Source organism: Oncorhynchus keta, unplaced genomic scaffold (genome assembly GCF_023373465.1).
Source record: "Oncorhynchus keta strain PuntledgeMale-10-30-2019 unplaced genomic scaffold, Oket_V2 Un_scaffold_6048_pilon_pilon, whole genome shotgun sequence".
NCBI lineage: Eukaryota > Metazoa > Chordata > Actinopteri > Salmoniformes > Salmonidae > Oncorhynchus > Oncorhynchus keta.
In genome coordinates, this window is record NW_026290973.1 from 329,989 (window position 1) to 355,000 (window position 25,012).

At 44.5% G+C, this 25,012-nt stretch overlaps 2 protein-coding genes across 3 annotated transcripts in view; both read left to right on the forward strand.

Annotated features, from left to right (window-relative positions):
* Positions 1-19,552, forward strand: part of LOC118379341 (anoctamin-1) — a 188,661-nt gene extending 169,109 nt beyond the window's left edge. The window contains exons 23-27 of the mRNA XM_052517188.1: positions 774-826; positions 1,207-1,385; positions 5,550-5,655; positions 11,412-11,892; positions 15,884-19,552. Coding sequence (XP_052373148.1) covers positions 774-826; positions 1,207-1,385; positions 5,550-5,655; positions 11,412-11,892; positions 15,884-16,503 — 1,439 coding nt within the window. The 3' untranslated portion in view covers positions 16,504-19,552. The remainder of the gene's footprint in view (positions 1-773; positions 827-1,206; positions 1,386-5,549; positions 5,656-11,411; positions 11,893-15,883) is intronic.
* Positions 19,553-20,322: 770 nt separating this feature from the next.
* cfap161 (cilia and flagella associated protein 161) overlaps positions 20,323-25,012 on the forward strand; it is a 28,332-nt gene continuing 23,642 nt past the window's right edge. For both annotated transcript variants that reach the window (XM_052517189.1, XM_052517190.1), the window contains exon 1: positions 20,323-20,525. In XM_052517189.1, coding sequence (XP_052373149.1) covers positions 20,454-20,525 — 72 coding nt within the window. In that variant the 5' untranslated portion in view covers positions 20,323-20,453. The remainder of the gene's footprint in view (positions 20,526-25,012) is intronic.

Below are 25,012 nucleotides of genomic sequence, written 5' to 3' on the forward strand. Positions count from 1 at the left end.
GTCACATTACCCCTCTCCTCTCTTTCACATTACCCCTCTCCTCTCTTTCACATTACCCCTCTCCTTCTGTCTCTTTCACATTCCTCCTCTCCTTCTGTCTCTGTCACATTCCTCCTCTCCTTCTGTCTCTGTCACATTACCCCTCTCCTCCTGTCTCTGTCACATTACCCCTCTCCTTCTGTCTCTGTCACATTACCCCTCTCCTTCTGTCTCTGTCACATTACCCCTCTCCTTCTGTCTCTGTCACATTACCCCTCTCCTTCTGTCTCTGTCACATTACCCCTCTCCTTCTGTCTCTGTCACATTACCCCTCTCCTTCTGTCTCTGTCACATTACCCCTCTCCTTCTGTCTCTGTCACATTACCCCTCTCCTTCTGTCTCTGTCACATTACCCCTCTCCTTCTGTCTCTGTCACATTACCCCTCTCCTTCTGTCTCTGTCACATTACCCCTCTCCTTCTGTCTCTGTCACATTACCCCTCTCCTTCTGTCTCTGTCACATTCCCCTCTCCTTCTGTCTCTGTCACATTCCCCCTCTCCTTCTGTCTCTGTCACATTCCTCCTCTCCTTCGGTCTCTGTCACATTCCTCCTCTCCTTCGGTCTCTGTCACATTCCTCCTCTCCTTCGGTCTCTGTCACATTCCTCCCTCTCCTCCTCTCCTTCTATCCTCCCTCTCCTCCTCTCCTTCTATCCTCCCTCTCCTCCTCTCATCCTCTCCTTCTCTCCTCCTCGCCTTCTCTCCTTCTCTCCTCCTCTCCCTCTCATCTCTCCAGGAATTTGGTTCAACATTCTCATTGGAATCAGCAAGTTTTCTGTCATTACAAATGTAAGTCTCGTGTGTGTGTGTCTGTGTGCGTGCGTGCGTGAGTCTGTGTGTGTGTCTGTGTGCGCGTGTGCGTGAGTCTGTGTGTGTGTCTGTGTGCGCGTGTGTGTGCGTGTGTATGTGTGCGTGTGTGTTTTTTTGTTGTAGATAATTCATTATTTTGATGAGATATCCTTCACTTTGTGTGTGTGTGTGTGTGTGTGACGGAGAGATTGTAAATGTCTATTTCTTATTAAAACCTTTGTGATTGTAATGTTTACGGATGTTTCCCTTGTTTATTGTCTGTTCCATTTGTTTCTCATGCCAATAAATCCCTTTAGAGAGAGAGAGAGAGAGAGACCTGGTATTCAGCTTGTCAGTCTGTTTGTTGCTCTCTTCTTCAGGCCTTTGTGATCTCGTTCACCTCTGACTTCATTCCTCGGACGGTGTACCAGTACATGTACAGTCAGACTGGCAGCATGCACGGATTCACAGAACACTCCCTGTCCTACTTTAACGTGTCCAACTTTGAGGCTGATTCCTCCCCCTCCTCTACACTATTTACTGGAGTCACCATATGCAGGTAACTATAACCTCTAATGCTGTTCTCTAACCCTGACCTCTAATGATGTTCTCTAACCCTGACCTCTAATGCTGTTCTCTAACCCTGACCTCTAATGCTGTTCTCTAACGCTGTTCTCTAACCCTGACCTCTAACGCTGTTCCTCTAACCCTGACCTCTAATGCTGTTCTCTAACGCTGTTCTCTAACCCTGACCTCTAATGCTGTTCTCTAACCCTGACCTCTAATGCTGTTCTCTAACCCTGACCTCTAATGCTGTTCTCTAACGCTGTTCTCTAACCCTGACCTCTAATGCTGTTCTCTAACCCTGACCTCTAATGCTGTTCTCTAACCCTGACCTCTAATGCTGTTCTCTAACCCTGACCTCTAATGCTGTTCTCTAACCCTGACCTCTAATGCTGTTCTCTAACCCTGACCTCTAATGCTGTTCTCTAACCCTGACCTCTAATGCTGTTCTCTAACCCTGACCTCTAACGCTGTTCTCTAACCCTGACCTCTAATGCTGTTCTCTAACCCTGACCTCTAACGCTGTTCTCTAACCCTGACCTCTAATGATGTTCTCTAACCCTGACCTCTAATGCTGTTCTCTAACGCTGTTCTCTAACCCTGACCTCTAATGCTGTTCTCTAACCCTGACCTCTAATGCTGTTCTCTAACCCTGACCTCTAATGCTGTTCTCTAACCCTGACCTCTAACGCTGTTCTCTAACCCTGACCTCTAATGCTGTTCTCTAACCCTGACCTCTAATGCTGTTCTCTAACCCTGACCTCTAACGCTGTTCTCTAACCCTGACCTCTAACGCTGTTCTCTAACCCTGACCTCTAATGCTGTTCTCTAACCCTGACCTCTAACGCTGTTCTCTAACCCTGACCTCTAACGCTGTTCTCTAACCCTGACCTCTAATGCTGTTCTCTAACCCTGACCTCTAATGCTGTTCTCTAACCCTGACCTCTAACGCTGTTCTCTAACCCTGACCTCTAATGCTGTTCTCTAACGCTGTTCTCTAACCCTGACCTCTAATGCTGTTCTCTAACGCTGTTCTCTAACCCTGACCTCTAATGCTGTTCTCTAACCCTGACCTCTAATGCTGTTCTCTAACCCTGACCTCTAATGCTGTTCTCTAACCCTGACCTCTAATGCTGTTCTCTAACCCTGACCTCTAACGCTGTTCTCTAACCCTGACCTCTAATGCTGTTCTCTAACGCTGTTCTCTAACCCTGACCTCTAATGCTGTTCTCTAACGCTGTTCTCTAACCCTGACCTCTAATGCTGTTCTCTAACCCTGACCTCTAATGCTGTTCTCTAACCCTGACCTCTAACGCTGTTCTCTAACCCTGACCTCTAATGCTGTTCTCTAACGCTGTTCTCTAACCCTGACCTCTAATGCTGTTCTCTAACCCTGACCTCTAATGCTGTTCTCTAACCCTGACCTCTAATGCTGTTCTCTAACCCTGACCTCTAATGCTGTTCTCTAACCCTGACCTCTAATGCTGTTCTCTAACCCTGACCTCTAATGCTGTTCTCTAACCCTGACCTCTAATGCTGTTCTCTAACCCTGTTCTCTAACGCTGTTCTCTAACCCTGACCTCTAACGCTGTTCTCTAACCCTGACCTCTAATGCTGTTCTCTAACCCTGACCTCTAATGCTGTTCTCTAACCCTGACCTCTAATGCTGTTCTCTAACCCTGACCTCTAATGCTGTTCTCTAACCCTGACCTCTAATGCTGTTCTCTAACCCTGACCTCTAACGCTGTTCTCTAACCCTGACCTCTAATGCTGTTCCTCTAACCCTGACCTCTAATGCTGTTCTCTAACCCTGACCTCTAATGCTGTTCTCTAACCCTGACCTCTAATGCTGTTCTCTAACCCTGACCTCTAATGCTGTTTGTTCTCTAACCCTGACCTCTAATGCTGTTTGTTCTCTAACCCTGACCTCTAATGCTGTTTGTTCTCTAACCCTGACCTCTAATGCTGTTCTCTAACGCTGTTCTCTAACCCTGACCTCTAATGCTGTTCTCTAACCCTGATCTCTAATGCTGTTCTCTAACCCTGACCTCTAATGCTGTTCTCTAACCCTGACCTCTAACGCTGTTCTCTAACCCTGACCTCTAATGCTGTTCTCTAACCCTGACCTCTAATGCTGTTCTCTAACCCTGACCTCTAATGCTGTTCTCTAACCCTGACCTCTAATGCTGTTCTCTAACCCTGACCTCTAATGCTGTTTGTTCTCTAACCCTGACCTCTAATGCTGTTTGTTCTCTAACCCTGACCTCTAATGCTGTTCTCTAACGCTGTTCTCTAACCCTGACCTCTAATGCTGTTCTCTAACCCTGATCTCTAATGCTGTTCTCTAACCCTGATCTCTAATGCTGTTCTCTAACCCTGATCTCTAATGCTGTTCTCTAACCCTGACCTCTAATGCTGTTCTCTAACCCTGACCTCTAACCCTGACCTCTAATGCTGTTCTCTAACCCTGACCTCTAACCCTGACCTCTAATGCTGTTCTCTAACCCTGACCTCTAATGCTGTTCTCTAACCCTGACCTCTAATGCTGTTCTCTAACCCTGACCTCTAACGCTGTTCTCTAACCCTGACCTCTAACGCTGTTCTCTAACCCTGACCTCTAATGATGTTCTCTAACCCTGACCTCTAATGATGTTCTCTAACCCTGACCTCTAATGCTGTTCTCTAACCCTGACCTCTAATGCTGTTCTCTAACCCTGACCTCTAATGCTGTTCTCTAACCCTGACCTCTAATGCTGTTCTCTAACCCTGACCTCTAATGCTGTTCTCTAACCCTGACCTCTAATGCTGTTCTCTAACCCTGACCTCTAATGCTGTTCTCTAACCCTGACCTCTAATGCTGTTCTCTAACCCTGACCTCTAATGTCTCTGTCTCTCAGATATAAAGACTACAGGGATCCACTATGGGGAGCTCAGCCCTACTCCTTCTAACCTCTAACCTCTAACCCTGACCTGTGTCTCTCAGATATAAAGACTACAGGGATCCACCATGGGGAGCTCAGCCCTACTCCTTCTAACCTCTAACCTCTAACCCTGACCTGTGTCTCTCAGATATAAAGACTACAGGGATCCACCATGGGGAGCTCAGCCCTACTCCTTCTAACCTCTAACCCTGACCTGTGTCTCTCAGATATAAAGACGACAGGGATCCACCATGGGGAGCTCAGCCCTACTCCTTCTAACCTCTAACCTCTAACCCTGACCTGTGTCTCTCAGATATAAAGACTACAGGGATCCACCATGGGGAGCTCAGCCCTACTCCTTCTAACCTCTAACCTCTAACCCTGACCTGTGTCTCTCAGATATAAAGACTACAGGGATCCACCATGGGGAGCTCAGCCCTACTCCTTCTAACCTCTAACCTCTAACCCTGACCTGTGTCTCTCAGATATAAAGACTACAGGGATCCACCATGGGGAGCTCAGCCCTACTCCTTCTAACCTCTAACCCTGACCTGTGTCTCTCAGATATAAAGACTACAGGGATCCACCATGGGGAGCTCAGCCCTACTCCTTCTAACCTCTAACCTCTAACCCTGACCTGTGTCTCTCAGATATAAAGACTACAGGGATCCACCATGGGGAGCTCAGCCCTACTCCTTCTAACCTCTAACCCTGACCTGTGTCTCTCAGATATAAAGACGACAGGGATCCACCATGGGGAGCTCAGCCCTACTCCTTCTAACCTCTAACCTCTAACCCTGACCTGTGTCTCTCAGATATAAAGACTACAGGGATCCACCATGGGGAGCTCAGCCCTACTCCTTCTAACCTCTAACCTCTAACCCTGACCTGTGTCTCTCAGATATAAAGACTACAGGGATCCACCATGGGGAGCTCAGCCCTACTCCTTCTAACCTCTAACCTCTAACCCTGACCTGTGTCTCTCAGATATAAAGACTACAGGGATCCACCATGGGGAGCTCAGCCCTACTCCTTCTAACCTCTAACCTCTAACCCTGACCTGTGTCTCTCAGATATAAAGACTACAGGGATCCACCATGGGGAGCTCAGCCCTACTCCTTCTAACCTCTAACCCTGACCTGTGTCTCTCAGATATAAAGACTACAGGGATCCACCATGGGGAGCTCAGCCCTACTCCTTCTAACCTCTAACCTCTAACCCTGACCTGTGTCTCTCAGATATAAAGACTACAGGGATCCACCATGGGGAGCTCAGCCCTACTCCTTCTCTAAACAGTACTGGTCTGTCCTGGCAGCTCGATTGGCCTTTGTCATCTTCTTTCAGGTACAGACCACTGCTAACCCCTGACCCTAACCCTTAACCCTAACCCCTGACCCTAACCCCTGACCTCAGTATCAATCCAGCCCTGTATTCTGAGCCCAATCCCTCACTTCATCTTCAATCCAAAGCCTGTAACTTCAAAGTGGTGATAATGTAGAACCTTTCTGTTGAATAACCTGTTGTATCATAATGTAGAACCTTTTGAAATGATTACTCTGGGAGAACAGGGTGTAGATCCACTACTCTGGGAGAACAGGGTGTAGATCCATTACTCTGGGAGAACAGGGTGTAGATCCATTACTCTGGGAGAACAGGGTGTAGATCCATTACTCTGGGAGAACAGGGTGTAGATCCATTACTCTGGGAGAACAGGGTGTAGATCCATTACTCTGGGAGAACAGGGTGTAGATCCATTACTCTGGGAGAACAGGGTGTAGATCCATTACTCTGGGAGAACAGGGTGTAGATCCATTACTCTGGGAGAACAGGGTGTAGATCCATTACTCTGGGAGAACAGGGTGTAGATCCATTACTCTGGGAGAACAGGGTGTAGATCCATTACTCTGGGAGAACAGGGTGTAGATCCATTACTCTGGGAGAACAGGGTGTAGATCCATTACTCTGGGAGAATTACTCTGGGAGAACAGGGTGTAGATCCATTACTCTGGGAGAACAGGGTGTAGATCCATTACTCTGGGAGAACAGGGTGTAGATCCATTACTCTGGGAGAACAGGTGTAGATCCATTACTCTGGGAGAACAGGTGTAGATCCATTACTCTGGGAGAACAGGGTGTAGATCCATTACTCTGGGAGAACAGGGTGTAGATCCATTACTCTGGGAGAACAGGGTGTAGATCCATTACTCTGGGAGAACAGGGTGTAGATCCATTACTCTGGGAGAACAGGGTGTAGATCCATTACTCTGGGAGAACAGGGTGTAGATCCATTACTCTGGGAGAACAGGGTGTAGATCCATTACTCTGGGAGAACAGGGTGTAGATCCATTACTCTGGGAGAACAGGGTGTAGATCCATTACTCTGGGAGAACAGGGTGTAGATCCATTACTCTGGGAGAACAGGGTGTAGATCCATTACTCTGGGAGAACAGGGTGTAGATCCATTACTCTGGGAGAACAGGGTGTAGATCCATTACTCTGGGAGAACGGGGTGTAGATCCATTACTCTGGGAGAACGGGGTGTAGATCCACTACTCTGGGAGAACGGGGTGTAGATCCACTACTCTGGGAGAACGGGGTGTAGATTCACTACTCTGGGAGAACAGGGTGTAGATCCATTACTCTGGGAGAACAGGGTGTAAATCCATTACTCTGGGAGAACAGGGTGTAGATCCATTACTCTGGGAGAACAGGGTGTAGATCCATTACTCTGGGAGAACAGGGTGTAGATCCATTACTCTGGGAGAACAGGGTGTAGATCCACTACTCTGGGAGAACAGGGTGTAGATCCACTACTCTGGTAGAACAGGGTGTAGATCCACTACTCTGGGAGAACAGGGTGTAGATCCATTACTCTGGGAGAACAGGGTGTAGATTCACTACTCTGGGAGAACAGGGTGTAGATCCACTACTCTGGGAGAACAGGGTGTAGATCCACTACTCTGGGAGAACAGGGTGTAGATCCACTACTCTGGGAGAACAGGGTGTAGATCCACTACTCTGGGAGAACAGGGTGTAGATCCATTACTCTGGGAGAACAGGGTGTAGATCCATTACTCTGGGAGAACAGGGTGTAGATTCACTACTCTGGGAGAACAGGGTGTAGATCCATTACTCTGGGAGAACAGGGTGTAGATCCATTACTCTGGGAGAACAGGGTGTAGATCCATTACTCTGGGAGAACAGGGTGTAGATCCATTACTCTGGGAGAACAGGGTGTAGATCCACTACTCTGGGAGAACAGGGTGTAGATCCACTACTCTGGGAGAACAGGGTGTAGATCCACTACTCTGGGAGAACAGGGTGTAGATTCACTATTTGGGGAGAACAGGGTGTAGATTCACTATTTGGGGAGAACAGGGTGTAGATTCACTACTCGGGGAGAACAGGGTGTAGATTCACTACTCGGGGAGAACAGGTTGTAGATTCACTATTTGGGGAGAACAGGGTGTAGATTCACTACTCGAGGAGAACAGGGTGTAGATCCACTACTCTGGGAGAACAGGGTGTAGATCCACTACTCTGGGAGAACAGGGTGTAGATCCACTACTCTGGGAGAACAGGGTGTAGATCCACTACTCTGGGAGAACAGGGTGTAGATCCACTACTCTGGGAGAACAGGGTGTAGATCCATTACTCTGGGAGAACAGGGTGTAGATCCATTACTCTGGGAGAACAGGGTGTAGATCCATTACTCTGGGAGAACAGGGTGTAGATCCATTACTCTGGGAGAACAGGGTGTAGATCCATTACTCTGGGAGAACAGGGTGTAGATCCATTACTCTGGGAGAACAGGGTGTAGATCCATTACTCTGGGAGAACAGGGTGTAGATCCATTACTCTGGGAGAACAGGGTGTAGATCCACTACTCTGGGAGAACAGGGTGTAGATCCACTACTCTGGGAGAACAGGGTGTAGATCCATTACTCTGGGAGAACAGGGTGTAGATCCACTACTCTGGGAGAACAGGGTGTAGATCCACTACTCTGGGAGAACAGGGTGTAGATCCACTACTCTGGGAGAACAGGGTGTAGATCCACTACTCTGGGAGAACAGGGTGTAGATCCACTACTCTGGGAGAACAGGGTGTAGATCCACTACTCTGGGAGAACAGGGTGTAGATCCATTACTCTGGGAGAACAGGGTGTAGATCCATTACTCTGGGAGAACAGGGTGTAGATCCATTACTCTGGGAGAACAGGGTGTAGATCCATTACTCTGGGAGAACAGGGTGTAGATCCACTACTCTGGGAGAACAGGGTGTAGATCCACTACTCTGGGAGAACAGGGTGTAGATCCACTACTCTGGGAGAACAGGGTGTAGATTCACTACTCTGGGAGAACAGGGTGTAGATTCACTACTCGGGGAGAACAGGGTGTAGATCCACTACTCGGGGAGAACAGGGTGTAGATTCACTACTCGGGGAGAACAGGGTGTAGATTCACTACTCGGGGAGAACAGGGTGTAGATTCACTACTCGAGGAGAACAGGGTGTAGATTCACTACTCGGGGAGAACAGGGTGTAGATTCACTACTCGGGGAGAACAGGGTGTAGATTCACTATTTGGGGAGAACAGGGTGTAGATTCACTATTTGGGGAGAACAGGGTGTAGATTCACTACTCGGGGAGAACAGGGTGTAGATTCACTACTCGGGGAGAACAGGGTGTAGATTCACTATTTGGGGAGAACAGGGTGTAGATTCACTACTCGAGGAGAACAGGGTGTAGATTCACTACTCGGGGAGAACAGGGTGTAGATTCACTACTCGGGGAGAACAGGGTGTAGATTCACTATTTGGGGAGAACAGGGTGTAGATCCACTACTCTGGGAGAACAGGGTGTAGATCCACTACTCTGGGAGAACAGGGTGTAGATCCATTACTCTGGGAGAACAGGGTGTAGATTCACTACTCGAGGAGAACAGGGTGTAGATTCACTACTCAAGGAGAACAGGGTGTAGATTCACTACTCTGGGAGAACAGGGTGTAGATTCACTACTCTGGGAGAACAGGGTGTAGATTCACTACTCTGGGAGAACAGGGTGTAGATTCACTACTCTGGGAGAACAGGGTGTAGATTCACTATTTGGGGAGAACAGGGTGTAGATTCACTACTCTGGGAGAACAGGGTGTAGATTCACTACTCTGGGAGAACAGGGTGTAGATCCACTACTCGGGGAGAACAGGGTGTAGATCCATTACTCTGGGAGAAAAATGTGAGCAGAACACGGCAGATTTTTAAGCCTTCACAGAAGGCAATGGTCAAACACAACAGGCAATGGTCAACCACAACAGGCAATGGTCAACCACAACAGGCAATTGTCAACCACAGGCAGGCAATGGTCAACCACAGGCAGGCAATGGTCAACCACAACAGGCAATGGTCAACCACAGGCAGGCAATGGTCAACCACAACAGGCAATGGTCAACCACAACAGGCAATGGTCAACCACAACAGGCAATGGTCAACCACAGGCAGGCAATGGTCGACCACAGGCAAGCAATGGTCAACCACAGGCAGGCAATGGTCAACCACAGGCAGGCAATGGTCAACCACAGGCAGGCAATGGTCAACCACAACAGGCAATGGTCAACCACAACAGGCAATGGTCAACCACAGGCAGGCAATGGTCAACCACAGGCAAGCAATGGTCAACCACAGGCAGGCAATGGTCAACCACAGGCAGGCAATGGTCAACCACAGGCAGGCAATGGTCAACCACAGGCAGGCAATGGTCAACCACAGGCAGGCAATGGTCAACCACAACAGGCAATGGTCAACCACAACAGGCAATGGTCAACCACAGGCAGGCAATGGTCAACCACAGGCAAGCAATGGTCAACCACAGGCAGGCAATGGTCAACCACAGGCAGGCAATGGTCAACCACAGGCAGGCAATGGTCAACCACAGGCAGGCAATGGTCAACCACAGGCAGGCAATGGTCAACCACAGGCAGGCAATGGTCAACCACAGGCAAGCAATGGTCAAACAAACAATGCCTCACAACCATACAAACAGAAAGAACTGAACTAAAGAACACAAAGAAACAGGGCTACGTTCCAGAACACAAAGAAACAGGGCTACGTTCCAGAACACAAAGAAACAGGGCTACGTTCCAGAACACAAAGAAACAGGGCTACGTTCCAGAACACAAAGAAACAGGGCTACTTTCCAGAACACAAAGAAACAGGACTACGTTCCAGAACACAAGGAAACAGGGCTGCGTTCCAGAACACAAGGAAACAGGGCTACGTTCCAGAACACAAAGAAACAGGACTACGTTCCAGAACACAAAGAAACAGGGCTACGTTCCAGAACACAAAGAAACAGGACTACGTTCCAGAACACAAGGAAACAGGGCTGCGTTCCAGAACACAAAGAAACAGGGCTGCGTTCCAGAACACAAGGAAACAGGGCTACGTTCCAGAACACAAGGAAACAGGGCTACGTTCCAGAACACAAAGAAACAGGGCTACGTTCCAGAACACAAAGAAACAGGGCTACGTTCCAGAACACAAAGAAACAGGGCTACGTTCCAGAACACAAAGAAACAGGGCTACGTTCCAGAACACAAGGAAACAGGGCTACGTTCCAGAACACAAAGAAACAGGGCTACGTTCCAGAACACAAAGAAACAGGGCTGCGTTCCAGAACACAAAGAAACAGGGCTATGTCCCAGAACACAAAGAAACAGGGCTGCGTTCCAGAACACAAAGAAACAACCTATCTGTTGTATCTACCTTTCTGTTGGATCTAATGTAGAACCTTTCTGTTGGATCTAATGTAGAACCTTTCTGTTGGATCTAATGTAGAACCTTTCTGTTGGATCTAATGTAGAACCTTTCTGTTGGATCTAATGTAGAACCTTTCTGTTGTATTTCATGTAGAACCTTTCTGTTGTATTTCATGTAGAACCTTTCTGTTGGATATAATGTAGAACCTTTCTGTTGGATCTAATGTAGAACCTTTCTGTTGTATTTCATGTAGAACCTTTCTTTTGTATTTCATGTAGAACCTTTCTGTTGTATTTCATGAAGAACCTATGGTAATGGATCTAATGTAGACCCTTTCTGTTGTAGAACCTGGCGATGTTCCTGAGCATGCTGGTGGCCTGGTTGATCCCCGACGTTCCTCGTTCTCTTAAAGAACAGGTCAGGAAAGAGAACATGTTGCTGATGGAGTTCCTTGTTCAGGATGAACAGGAGGCCCTACGCTCCAGACTTCCACACCGCTCCCCCACACGACAACCTGCACAAACACATAACACACACTCACACATTGACATAGTGGTGGAGGGGTCCGTGGGAGAAGAGGGGGCGGAGGAGGAGGAGAAGATGGACAGATCAGGACAGACCCAGAGCCCAGATAGCACTGACCCAGCAGAAGGAGGAGACGAAGGAGGGGGAAAAGATGGGAGAGGAGAAGAGGGGAAAGAAGAAGGGTCAGAAGAGCAGAGTGAAGGAGTGGGAGAAGACGGGAGAGAAGGAGCAGAAGGGCCAGACCAGGAGGAAGTCTCCGTTGTGGATCTGGACTCTGTTATGGACCAGCTGAATCTGTCAGGTAATAACACTAACCCCTGACCCTTAACCCCTAGTTACCTGCTGAATCTGTCAGGTAATAACACTAACCCCTGACCCCTAATCCCTAGTTACCTGCTGAATCTGTCAGGTAATAACCCTGACCCCTGACCCCTAATCCCTAGTTACCTGCTGAATCTGTCAGGTAATAACCCTGACCCCTGACCCCTAATCCCTAGTTACCTGCTGAATCTGTCAGGTAATAACACTAACCCCTGACCCCTAATCTCTAGTTACCTGCTGAATCTGTCAGGTAATAACCCTGACCCCTGACCCCTAATCCCTAGTTACCTGCTGAATCTGTCAGGTAATAACACTAAACACTGACCCCTAATCCCTAGTTACCTGCTGAATCTGTCAGGTAATAACACTAAACCCTGACCCTTAACCCCTAGTTACCTGCTGAATCTGTCAGGTAATAACATTAAACCCTGGCCCTTAACCCCTAGTTACCTGCTGAATCTGTCAGGTAATAACCCTGACCCCTAACCCCTAGTTACCTGCTGAATCTGTCAGGTAATAACATTAAACCCTGACCCTTAACCCCTAGTTACCTGCTGAATCTGTCAGGTAATAACCCTGACCCCTAATCCCTAGTTACCTGCTGAATCTGTCAGGTAATAACCCTGACCCCTAACCCCTAGTTACCTGCTGAATCTGTCAGGTAATAACACTAACCCCTAATCCCTAGTTACCTGCTGAATCTGTCAGGTAATAACCCTGACCCCTAACCCCTAGTTACCTGCTGAATCTGTCAGGTAATAACACTAACCCCTGACCCCTAATCCCTAGTTACCTGCTGAATCTGTCAGGTAATAACCCTGACCCTTAACCCCTAGTTACCTGCTGAATCTGTCAGGTAATAACACTAACCCCTAACCCCTAGTTACCTGCTGAATCTGTCAGGTAATAACCCTGACCCCTAATCCCTAGTTACCTGCTGAATCTGTCAGGTAATAACACTAACCCCTGACCCCTAATCCCTAGTTACCTGCTGAATCTGTCAGGTAATAACACTAACCTCTGACCCCTAATCCCTAGTTACCTGCTGAATCTGTCAGGTAATAACACTAACCCCTGACCCCTAATCCCTAGTTACCTGCTGAATCTGTCAGGTAATAACACTAACCCCTGACCCCTAACCCCTAGTTACCTGCTGAATCTGTCAGGTAATAACACTAACCCCTGACCCCTAATCCCTAGTTACCTGCTGAATCTGTCAGGTAATAACACTAACCTCTGACCCCTAATCCCTAGTTACCTGCTGAATCTGTCAGGTAATAACCCTGACCCCTAATCCCTAGTTACCTGCTGAATCTGTCAGGTAATAACCCTGACCCCTAATCCCTAGTTACCTGCTGAATCTGTCAGGTAATAACCCTGACCCCTAACCCCTAGTTACCTGCTGAATCTGTCAGGTAATAACACTAACCCCTAATCCCTAGTTACCTGCTGAATCTGTCAGGTAATAACACTAAACACTGACCCCTAATCCCTAGTTACCTGCTGAATCTGTCAGGTAATAACACTAAACCCTGACCCTTAACCCCTAGTTACCTGCTGAATCTGTCAGGTAATAACATTAAACCCTGGCCCTTAACCCCTAGTTACCTGCTGAATCTGTCAGGTAATAACCCTGACCCCTAACCCCTAGTTACCTGCTGAATCTGTCAGGTAATAACATTAAACCCTGACCCTTAACCCCTAGTTACCTGCTGAATCTGTCAGGTAATAACCCTGACCCCTAATCCCTAGTTACCTGCTGAATCTGTCAGGTAATAACCCTGACCCCTAACCCCTAGTTACCTGCTGAATCTGTCAGGTAATAACACTAACCCCTAATCCCTAGTTACCTGCTGAATCTGTCAGGTAATAACCCTGACCCCTAACCCCTAGTTACCTGCTGAATCTGTCAGGTAATAACACTAACCCCTGACCCCTAATCCCTAGTTACCTGCTGAATCTGTCAGGTAATAACCCTGACCCTTAACCCCTAGTTACCTGCTGAATCTGTCAGGTAATAACACTAACCCCTAACCCCTAGTTACCTGCTGAATCTGTCAGGTAATAACCCTGACCCCTAATCCCTAGTTACCTGCTGAATCTGTCAGGTAATAACACTAACCCCTGACCCCTAATCCCTAGTTACCTGCTGAATCTGTCAGGTAATAACACTAACCTCTGACCCCTAATCCCTAGTTACCTGCTGAATCTGTCAGGTAATAACACTAACCCCTGACCCCTAATCCCTAGTTACCTGCTGAATCTGTCAGGTAATAACACTAACCCCTGACCCCTAACCCCTAGTTACCTGCTGAATCTGTCAGGTAATAACACTAACCCCTGACCCCTAATCCCTAGTTACCTGCTGAATCTGTCAGGTAATAACACTAACCTCTGACCCCTAATCCCTAGTTACCTGCTGAATCTGTCAGGTAATAACACTAACCTCTGACCCCTAATCCCTAGTTACCTGCTGAATCTGTCAGGTAATAACACTAACCCCTGACCCCTAATCCCTAGTTACCTGCTGAATCTGTCAGGTAATAACACTAACCCCTGACCCCTAATCCCTAGTTACCTGCTGAATCTGTCAGGTAACAACACTAACCCCTGACCCCTAATCCCTAGTTACCTGCTGAATCTGTCAGGTAATAACACTAACCCCTAATCCCTAGTTACCTGCTGAATCTGTCAGGAAATAACACTAACCCCTAATCCCTAGTTACCTGCTGAATCTGTCAGGTAATAACACTAAACCCTGACCCCTAATCCCTAGTTACCTGCTGAATCTGTCAGGAAATAACACTAACCCCTAATCCCTAGTTACCTGCTGAATCTGTCAGGTAATAACACTAAACCCTGACCCTTAATCCCTAGTTACCTGCTGAATCTGTCAGGTAATAACCCTGACCCCTGACCCCTAATCCCTAGTTACCTGCTGAATCTGTCAGGTAATAACACTAACCCCTGACCCCTAATCCCTAGTTACCAGCTGTATCTGTCACGTAATAACACTAACCCCTGACCCCTAATCCCTAGTTACCAGCTGTATCTGTCAGGTAATAACACTAACCCCTGACCCTTAACCCCTAGTTACCTGCTGAATCTGTCAGGTAATAACCCTGACCCCTAACCCCTAGTTACCTGCTGAATCTGTCAGGTAATAACACTAACCCCTGACCCCTAATCCCTAGTTACCTGCTGAATCTGTCAGGTAATAACACTAACCCCTGACCCCTAATCCCTAGTTACCTGCTGAATCTGTCAGGTAATAACACTATCCCCTGACCCCTAATCCCTAGTTACCTGCTGTGTCTGTCAGGTAATAGCACTAACCCCTGACCCCTAATCCCTAGTTACCTGCTGAATCTGTCAGGTAATAACACTAAACCCTGACCCTTAACCCCTAGTTACCTGCTGAATCTGTCAGGTAATAACACTAACCCCTGACCCCTAATCCCTAGTTACCTGCTGAATCTGTCAGGTAATAACACTAACCCCTGACCCCTAATCCCTAGTTACCTGCTGAATCTGTCAGGTAATAACACTAACCCCTGACCCTTAACCCCTAGTTACCTGCTGAATCTGTCAGGTATCTATGACGAGCATGTTTTCTAGTTTCATCTTCTTAAAACACTCATTGGTTTCAATTCTATACTCTTAGGAAAAAAGGGCTCCAAAAGGGTTCTACTCCTGTCTCCATAGGATAATCATGTTTGGTTCCATTCAGAGCCCTTTTTGGTTCCAGGTAGAATCCCTTTGGGTTCCATGTAGAACTCTCTGTAGAAAAGGTTCAACATGGAATCAAAAATGTTTCTTCAAAGGGTTCTCCTATGGGGAAAGCCAAAGAACCCTTTTAGGTTCTTGATAGCACCTTTTTTTCTATCCTTTACTTTTCTCTTCACTTGTGTTAATATGTCTATGTTGTTGTACAGTGTAACTTAAATACAGTTGGATTTGATTTGCTGCAGACCCAGAGCCGTCCCAGAGCCTAGCTGACATGGAGCTGCCTGTCTCTGGAGCTGCCCCACTGGAGCAGGAGGACGAGCCACCATGCCCAGACAGCCCTCCAGCTGCCCCAATAGGGGACACAGCCTCCCCCGAGACGCCCCTGGCCAAGACCCACCCAGCAAGCCTGAAGGCTGCAGACAGCAGGCTGTTCTCCAGAGGCCCTCCCCTCATAGATTCAGCATACTCCAGGACCAAGGGCCGCTGCTCCACCCTGCCTCCCAAACAGAGAGGGCCTGAGCCAGGGCACAGCCGGCCCCGACCCAGCCACTCAACCAGCCTCACGAAGTTCCACCTTCCACCTCTACATCCTCTGGCCCCCTCACCTTCCCCTACAAACACCCCTCAGTCACCCCCTCCCAAGCCCCTCCCCCACCCTCCCAAGCCCCTGTCTCACAGTGAACTGTTCATGCTGAAGGGGCCTCCCAGAAGAGAACCAGGAGGCTCAAGTGCTAAGGGGCGCTGCTCCACTCTGCCTGCCCGCCAGCGAGGTCCGGAGGCTGGGGAGAGCTCGTCCAGACCGAGCCATTCTTCCAGCTTCATCCGGCAGGAAGACCGTATCCCCCATCCCCCAGTGAACTAAAACAAGACACCCCGGTGTGTGGAGAGGGGAAATAGAGGGGGAGGATTAGAGAGGGACAGCTGAGTCTCATCATCAGAGAAATTGATCCGTCCATCTCTCCGTCTTCATCCACCCATCTCATCAGATGCAACACTGACTTGGTTGTAGAAACCAAATGGACCTGTTCTTCTTCTAACGCATCGGTTAATGGCTCAGGTCGATTCACTGGGTTTATAAAGGAGAATGAAGCGGAATAAACCAGGATAAAAGAGAGTAGAGGAGAATAAAGGATAATAAAATGTATTAAAGGATAATAAAGGAAAATAAATCAAGATAAAGAAAAATAAAGGAGAATAAAATAGAATGAAGGAGAATAAACAAGAATAATAATGGGGAATAATGGGGAATAAAGGAAAATAACATTAGAATAAAGTATAATAAACCAAAATAAATTAGAATAAAGGAGAATAAACCAGGACAAATGAGAATCAATGAGATTATAAACTGGGTGGTTCGAGCCCTGAATGCTGATTAGCTGACAGCCATGGTATATCAGACCGTATACTATGGGTATGACAAAACATACATTTTTACAGCTCTAATTACGTTGGTAACCAGTTTATAATAGCAATAAGGCACCTCAGGGGTTTGTGGTATGTGGCCAATATACCACGGCTAAGGGCTGTATTCAGGCACTCCTCGTTGCATCGTGCAAAGAACAGCCCTTAGCTGTGGTATATTGGCCATATACCACACCTCAGTGTGTATTATTGCTTAAATATACCGGGACAAAGGAGAATAAACCACAACCAAAAATAACAAAGGAGAACAAACCAGGATAAAGGGGAATAAAGGAGAACAAACCAGGATAAAGGAGAATAAACCAGAACAAAGAAGAATAATAGAGGAGATTAAACCAGGATAAATGAGAATAAAGTACATTAAAGTATAATAAAGGAGATTAAAGGATAATAAAAGAGAAAGACCCAGGACAAATGAGAATAAACGATGCACAAATCCAGGATAAATGACAATAAACCAGAACAAATGAGACTAAACCAGGATAAATGTGTAAGAGGTGCGTAACGGGCTGCAGGGAAGTCAGGCGCAGGAGAGCAGAACTGGGTAACAACCGGAGCAGTTTAATGAGGAAAACCAACCTGTCGCAAACCAGTCTAATGCACACACATTTTACAACAAACAATTCCACACAGGGTACTATACATGTCACGTAATGAGGGAATGTAAACCAGGTGTGTGGGAAAACAAAACAAGACAAAACAAATGGAAAATTAAAGGTGGATCGGCGATGGCTAGAAGACCAGTGACGTCGACCGTCGAACGCCACCCGAACAAGGAGAGGAACCGACTTCGGCGGAAGTCGTGACAAAATGAGAATAAAGGAGAATAAACCAGGATAAAGGAAAATAAATTAGGATAAATGAGAATAAAGGAGAACAGGTTTTGGTGATTCTGAGACAACAGTTCGTTATCAATAAAATGTCACAATACAATTTGATTTTGCTGCTGGGGGGGCAAGGAGATCCACAGCTCTGCTAAAACCATTGACAACTATATGCTGTTTTCAAGGGATTGTTAAATAAATGTTCACTATTATTCCCCATTTAGCTCCATCAGAGTTTTACAGGAATCGGTAAACATCAATTGATCATGTTTTTTCAGCTATGTGAAGGTAGCCAGATTCATTTAGTATGTAGCTAGCTAGCTAAAGCAGGCAACGTGTCATTTAGCTTCATCAGAGATCAGGGTTTTGGAAAGAGTTTTACATTGTCAGTCGGACTACTGTCATCACCACTATAGATGTCAAGCAAATGAAACAATATTTGGATTTAGCCAACTAGTTTATCCCCTGAAAGTTGGCTTGTTAACTAGCCATATTGCTGTGATCTGTTATTAGCTTGTTAACTTGCCATATTGCTGTGATCTGTTGTTAGCTAGCTAGCCAATTTGACGTGGTCCATAAATATCATGTCTGTCAGCAGCAATTGGGATTAAACACTCTTAAAAACGGGATAATGTTAGCTAAGTCTGCTAAGTAGGCCTACGTTGGTTGGAGAAAAAAGTACACTAGGTCTACTTACCACTATGTTTAGACAAATGTACAAAGTTTCTACCGGTAGCTAGAAAAGTGAACAGTATCAGCTAACAGTAACGTTACATTGGCATGTGGGCCCTTCTGCTGCTTGACAGCCAGACCCCACAAAGGATGGGAAATGAACCTTAACCACTCATACTTGTCAGGTATAGTTACATTATATCACGCAAATATCCAATTAATGGTGGTCAATATTGAGAGATATCGTGAGGCTACCCCGACGTAGCTGAAATTACATGATCGATTGATGTTTAATGATCATTAAAAACATGCAGATACTTGCTGTATAACTCTGATAGAGCTAAGTGTGCTAAATTGTTTTGCACGGAATAGTCTGAAATGTGTAGATCTGACTATGCTCTTCAAGAGGTGATGATATTACAACCAGATAGGTAACATTCCAATAACGATCCCTTGCAAACGGCACGCAGTTGTCAATGGTTTTAGTGGACCTTGCTCCCTCAGCAGGCAAATCGAACGCTCTGCACCTTATTGAGTCATTTTGTTGATAACGACCGTTAAGGCCTCAGACCGAGAATGTCCCAGTGTTCTAACTCTCTCAGCCACGAAGAAGACACTGCTGCCACTCACACTGTATTGTTATTGCCAGACGGAACTGGACCAAACCGGGCTGAACTGGACCAGACCAAACAAGACCACACCAGACAGAGCCAGCTCCCCTCCCCCAGAAGACACAGGGCCAATCTGAAATGGCACCCTATTCCCTATCAGGCTCTGGCCAAAATAACTACACTATATAGGGGAATAGGGTGCCATCTACTCCCAGTAGACCCTCTATTTAGTATTTAGATCAACAGTAATAACAGAGCTATGCTTGTAGATGTATTATATTACAACTGTGTGACATTTTGATAATATGAAAATCATTTACTTTTGTTCATAAGAAAAAAATCTATTAAAAAACAAACATTTTTGTTATGAGTTTTCTCTTGTCAACAACCAAGGTCCAGTACTGGTATGGCTTTTGATTATATCTGACAACCAGTGTTGGGGAAGATACTCTGAAAATGTGGTTTACCAAACTACCAATTATGCCACAGTAGAAGAAGTAGCTACACTAAAGCTACCCTTAAGAAGAATATTGTTTACTTAACTGAAGTTACTTTGAAAAAGCAGTTCACTATATACAAACTACTTTGTAAAAATGTATCATATGAAATATCGGAGACTACAAATGATAAGAATGGATCACTCTGGAGTCAGAATGTGTAATTCAGCCGATAAACTAAAATTATGTTTCAAGTGAAAATAAGGAACGTCTGATATTTTCCTTTCTTTTTACAGAAAAAGTAGTGGGTTATTCCAGTAGTTATCTACACCACTACATGGAAAAAAATATATTAACTACCGGTAACACCAGCAATATTTTTTTACTTAGTCCAACTACGACCAAGCTACTGGAAAATGTAGTCATATTATTTGCTGAATTCCATAGTTCCACACTCCCCAACACTGCTGACAACTGTCTTTTAAAAGAGAACAAGTATAGTTCATCCTGACACCTTCCATGTCTTCCAAATGTTGCTAAACGGGAGGTGAGGGAACACTGAGTGTTTTTGATTTATTTGTGTCTCTTTTACTGTAAATGTAATGTGTAAAGTCACCACATAGACAAGTCAAACACCGCTGGTGCTCCAGGATCTCCCGGTAAGAGTCCACCCCCTGGTGGACAACAGCGGAACTGTCAGCGCATTACAGTTACCGTGGAGACCACTCAACAAAGCTTGTCTAGTTGTTTTGGTTGGAGAGCTTGGCGAGCTAGAGGATAAATACTAGCCAGTTACCTAGCTAATTTACAATAAGTACACAAACATAACAAGCATCTGCACCCACCATGGCTCACGTTAGGACATACAGACCAGACGTCCGTGTTGGAAACTGGAGGGAGGACGTTACATTGGAGGAGGTGAGTCTGTCTCCAGAAGAGCACAGTTGCTACAGGCATGGCCAGCTAATTAAAGAATGATGCCCGGTGTTGGAAGGATATATTGGCACCGGTATATATATATATATTGGCACAATGTGAAGTTGGCGTTAATTAAAGCAATATTAGTTGGTGCTTAGATATTCGACATACTACTTATTATTATTATTCCAGCGCCTCCTACAGCCTTTATGCTAGAAACGCCATTCCAACTTCAGAAGGTGCGGAATGGTTTGGATCGAGTTGCTTGTATACAACTTTTCGATGTGTGGTATAGATTTATGATGTGTGGTATAGGTTTATGATGTGTGGTATAGGTTTGATGATGTGTGGTATAGGTTTATGATGTGTGGTATAGGTTTGATGATGTGTGGTATAGATTTATGATGTGTGGTATAGATTTATGATGTGTGGTATAGGTTTATGATGTGTGGTATAGGTTTATGATGTGTGGTATAGGTTTATGATGTGTGGTATAGGTTTATGATGTGTGGTATAGGTTTATGATGTGTGGTATAGGTTTTATGATGTGTGGTATAGGTTTATGATGTGTGGTATAGGTTTGATGATGTGTGGTATAGGTTTATGATGTGTGGTATAGGTTTATGATGTGTGGTATAGGTTTATGATGTGTGGTATAGGTTTATGATGTGTGGTATAGGTTTATGATGTGTGGTATAGATTTATGATGTGTGGTATAGGTTTATGATGTGTGGTATAGGTTTATGATGTGTGGTATAGGTTTATGATGTGTGGTATAGGTTTATGATGTGTGGTATAGGTTTTATGATGTGTGGTATAGGTTTATGATGTGTGGTATAGGTTTATGATGTGTGGTATAGGTTTATGATGTGTGGTATAGGTTTATGATGTGTGGTATAGGTTTATGATGTGTGGTATAGGTTTATGATGTGTGGTATAGGTTTTATGATGTGTGGTATAGGTTTTATGATGTGTGGTATAGGTTTATGATGTGTGGTATAGATTTATGATGTGTGGTATAGGTTTATGATGTGTGGTATAGGTTTATGATGTGTGGTATATGTTTATGATGTGTGGTATAGGTTTTATGATGTGTGGTATATGTTTATGATGTGTGGTATAGGTTTATGATGTGTGGTATAGGTTTATGATGTGTGGTATAGGTTTATGATGTGTGGTATAGGTTTATGATGTGTGGTATAGGTTTTATGATGTGTGGTATAGGTTTTATGATGTGTGGTATAGGTTTATGATGTGTGGTATAGATTTATGATGTGTGGTATAGGTTTATGATGTGTGGTATAGGTTTATGATGTGTGGTATAGGTTTGATGATGTGTGGTATAGGTTTGATGATGTGTGGTATAGGTTTGATGTGTGGTATAGGTTTTATGATGTGTGCTATAGGTTTATGATGTGTGGTATAGGTTTGATGATGTGTGGTATAGGTTTTATGATGTGTGGTATAGGTTTATGATGTGTGGTATAGGTTTGATGATGCGTGGTATAGGTTTGATGTGTGGTATAGGTTTTATGATGTGTGGTATAGGTTTATGATGTGTGGTATAGGTTTGATGATGCGTGGTATAGGTTTGATGTGTGGTATAGGTTTTATGATGTGTGCTATAGGTTTATGATGTGTGGTATAGGTTTTATGATGTGTGGTATAGGTTTTATGATGTGTGGTATAGGTTTTATGATGTGTGGTATAGGTTTTATGATGTGTGGTATAGGTTTGATGATGTGTGGTATAGGTTTTATGATGTGTGGTATAGGTTTATGATGTGTGGTATAGGTTTATGATGTGTGGTATAGGTTTATGATGTGTGCTATAGGTTTGATGATGTCTGGTATAGATTTTATGATGTGTGGTATAGGTTTATGATGTGTGGTATATGTTTATGATGTGTGGTATAGGTTTTATGATGTGTGGTATAGGTTTATGATGTGTGGTATAGGTTTATGATGTGTGGTATAGGTTTTATGATGTGTGGTATAGGTTTGATGATGTGTGGTATAGGTTTATGATGTGTGGTATAGGTTTATGATGTGTGGTATATGTTTATGATGTGTGGTATAGGTTTTATGATGTGTGGTATAGGTTTATGATGTGTGGTATAGGTTTATGATGTGTGCTATAGGATTTTAGGTTTGATGTGTGGTATAGGTTTGATGATGTATGTGGTATAGGTTTGATGTGTGGTATAGGTTTTATGATGTGTGCTATAGGTTTATGATGTGTGGTATAGGTTTGATGATGTGTGGTATAGGTTTTATGATGTGTGGTATAGGTTTATGATGTGTGGTATAGGTTTATGATGTGTGGTATATGTTTATGATGTGTGGTATAGGTTTTATGATGTGTGGTATAGATTTATGATGTGTGGTATATGTTTATGATGTGTGGTATAGGTTTTATGATGTGTGGTATAGGTTTATGATGTGTGGTATAGGTTTTATGATGTGTGGTATAGGTTTGATGTGTGGTATAGGTTTTATGATGTGTGCTATAGGTTTATGATGTGTGGTATAGGTTTGATGATGTGTGGTATAGGTTTGATGATGTGTGGTATAGGTTTATGATGTGTGGTATAGGTTTATGATGTGTGGTATATGTTTATGATGTGTGGTATAGGTTTTATGATGTGTGGTATAGGTTTATGATGTGTGGTATAGGTTTATGATGTGTGCTATAGGTTTTATGATGTGTGGTATAGGTTTGATGATGTGTGGTATAGGTTTGATGTGTGGTATAGGTTTTATGATGTGTGCTATAGGTTTATGATGTGTGGTATAGGTTTGATGATGTGTGGTATAGGTTTTATGATGTGTGGTATAGGTTTATGATGTGTGGTATAGGTTTGATGATGCGTGGTATAGGTTTGATGATGTGTGGTATAGGTTTTATGATGTGTGGTATAGGTTTGATGATGTGTGGTATAGGTTTTATGATGTGTGGTATAGGTTTTATGATGTGTGGTATAGGTTTATGATGTGTGGTATAGGTTTTATGATGTGTGGTATAGGTTTTATGATGTGTGGTATAGGTTTGATGTGTGGTATAGGTTTGATGATGTGTGGTATAGGTTTGATGTGTGCTATAGGTTTATGATGTGTGGTATAGGTTTTATGATGTGTGGTATAGGTTTGATGATGTGTGGTATAGGTTTGATGTGTGGTATAGGTTTTATGATGCGTGGTATAGATTTATGATGCGTGGTATAGGTTTGATGATGTGTGGTATAAGTTTGATGTGTGGTATAGGTTTTATGATGTGTGCTATAGGTTTTGTGATGTGTGGTATAGGTTTTATGATGTGTGGTATAGGTTTTCCGATGCGTGGTATAGGTTTTATGATGTGTGGTATAGGTTTGATGATGTGTGGTATAGGTTTTATGATGTGTGGTATATGTTTTATGATGTGTGGTATAGGTTTGATGTGTGGTATAGGTTTTATGATGAGTGGTATATGTTTTATGATGTGTGGTATAGGTTTTATGATGTGTGGTATAGGTTTTATGATGCGTGGTATAGGTTTTATGATGCGTGGTATAGGTTTTATGATGTGTGGTATAGGTTTATGATGTGTGGTATAGGTTTTATGATGTGTGGTATAGGTTTTATGATGTGTGGTACAGGTTTTATGATGTGTGGTATAGGTTTGATGTGTGGTATAGGTTTGATGATGTGTGGTATAGGTTTTATGATGTGTGGTATAGGTTTTATGATGTGTGGTATAGGTTTTATGATGCGTGGTATAGGTTTTATGATGTGTGGTATAGGTTTATGATGTGTGGTATAGGTTTATGATGTGTGCTATAGGTTTTATGATGTGTGGTATAGGTTTGATGATGTGTGGTATAGGTTTGATGTGTGGTATAGGTTTTATGATGTGTGCTATAGGTTTATGATGTGTGGTATAGGTTTGATGATGTGTGGTATAGGTTTTATGATGTGTGGTATAGGTTTATGATGTGTGGTATAGGTTTGATGATGCGTGGTATAGGTTTGATGTGTGGTATAGGTTTTATGATGTGTGGTATAGGTTTATGATGTGTGGTATAGGTTTGATGATGCGTGGTATAGGTTTGATGTGTGGTATAGGTTTTATGATGTGTGCTATAGGTTTATGATGTGTGGTATAGGTTTTATGATGTGTGGTATAGGTTTTATGATGTGTGGTATAGGTTTTATGATGTGTGGTATAGGTTTTATGATATGTGGTATAGGTTTTATGATGTGTGGTATAGGTTTGATGATGTGTGGTATAGGTTTTATGATGTGTGGTATAGGTTTATGATGTGTGGTATAGGTTTATGATGTGTGGTATAGGTTTATGATGTGTGCTATAGGTTTGATGATGTCTGGTATAGGTTTTATGATGTGTGGTATAGGTTTATGATGTGTGGTATATGTTTATGATGTGTGGTATAGGTTTTATGATGTGTGGTATAGGTTTATGATGTGTGGTATAGGTTTATGATGTGT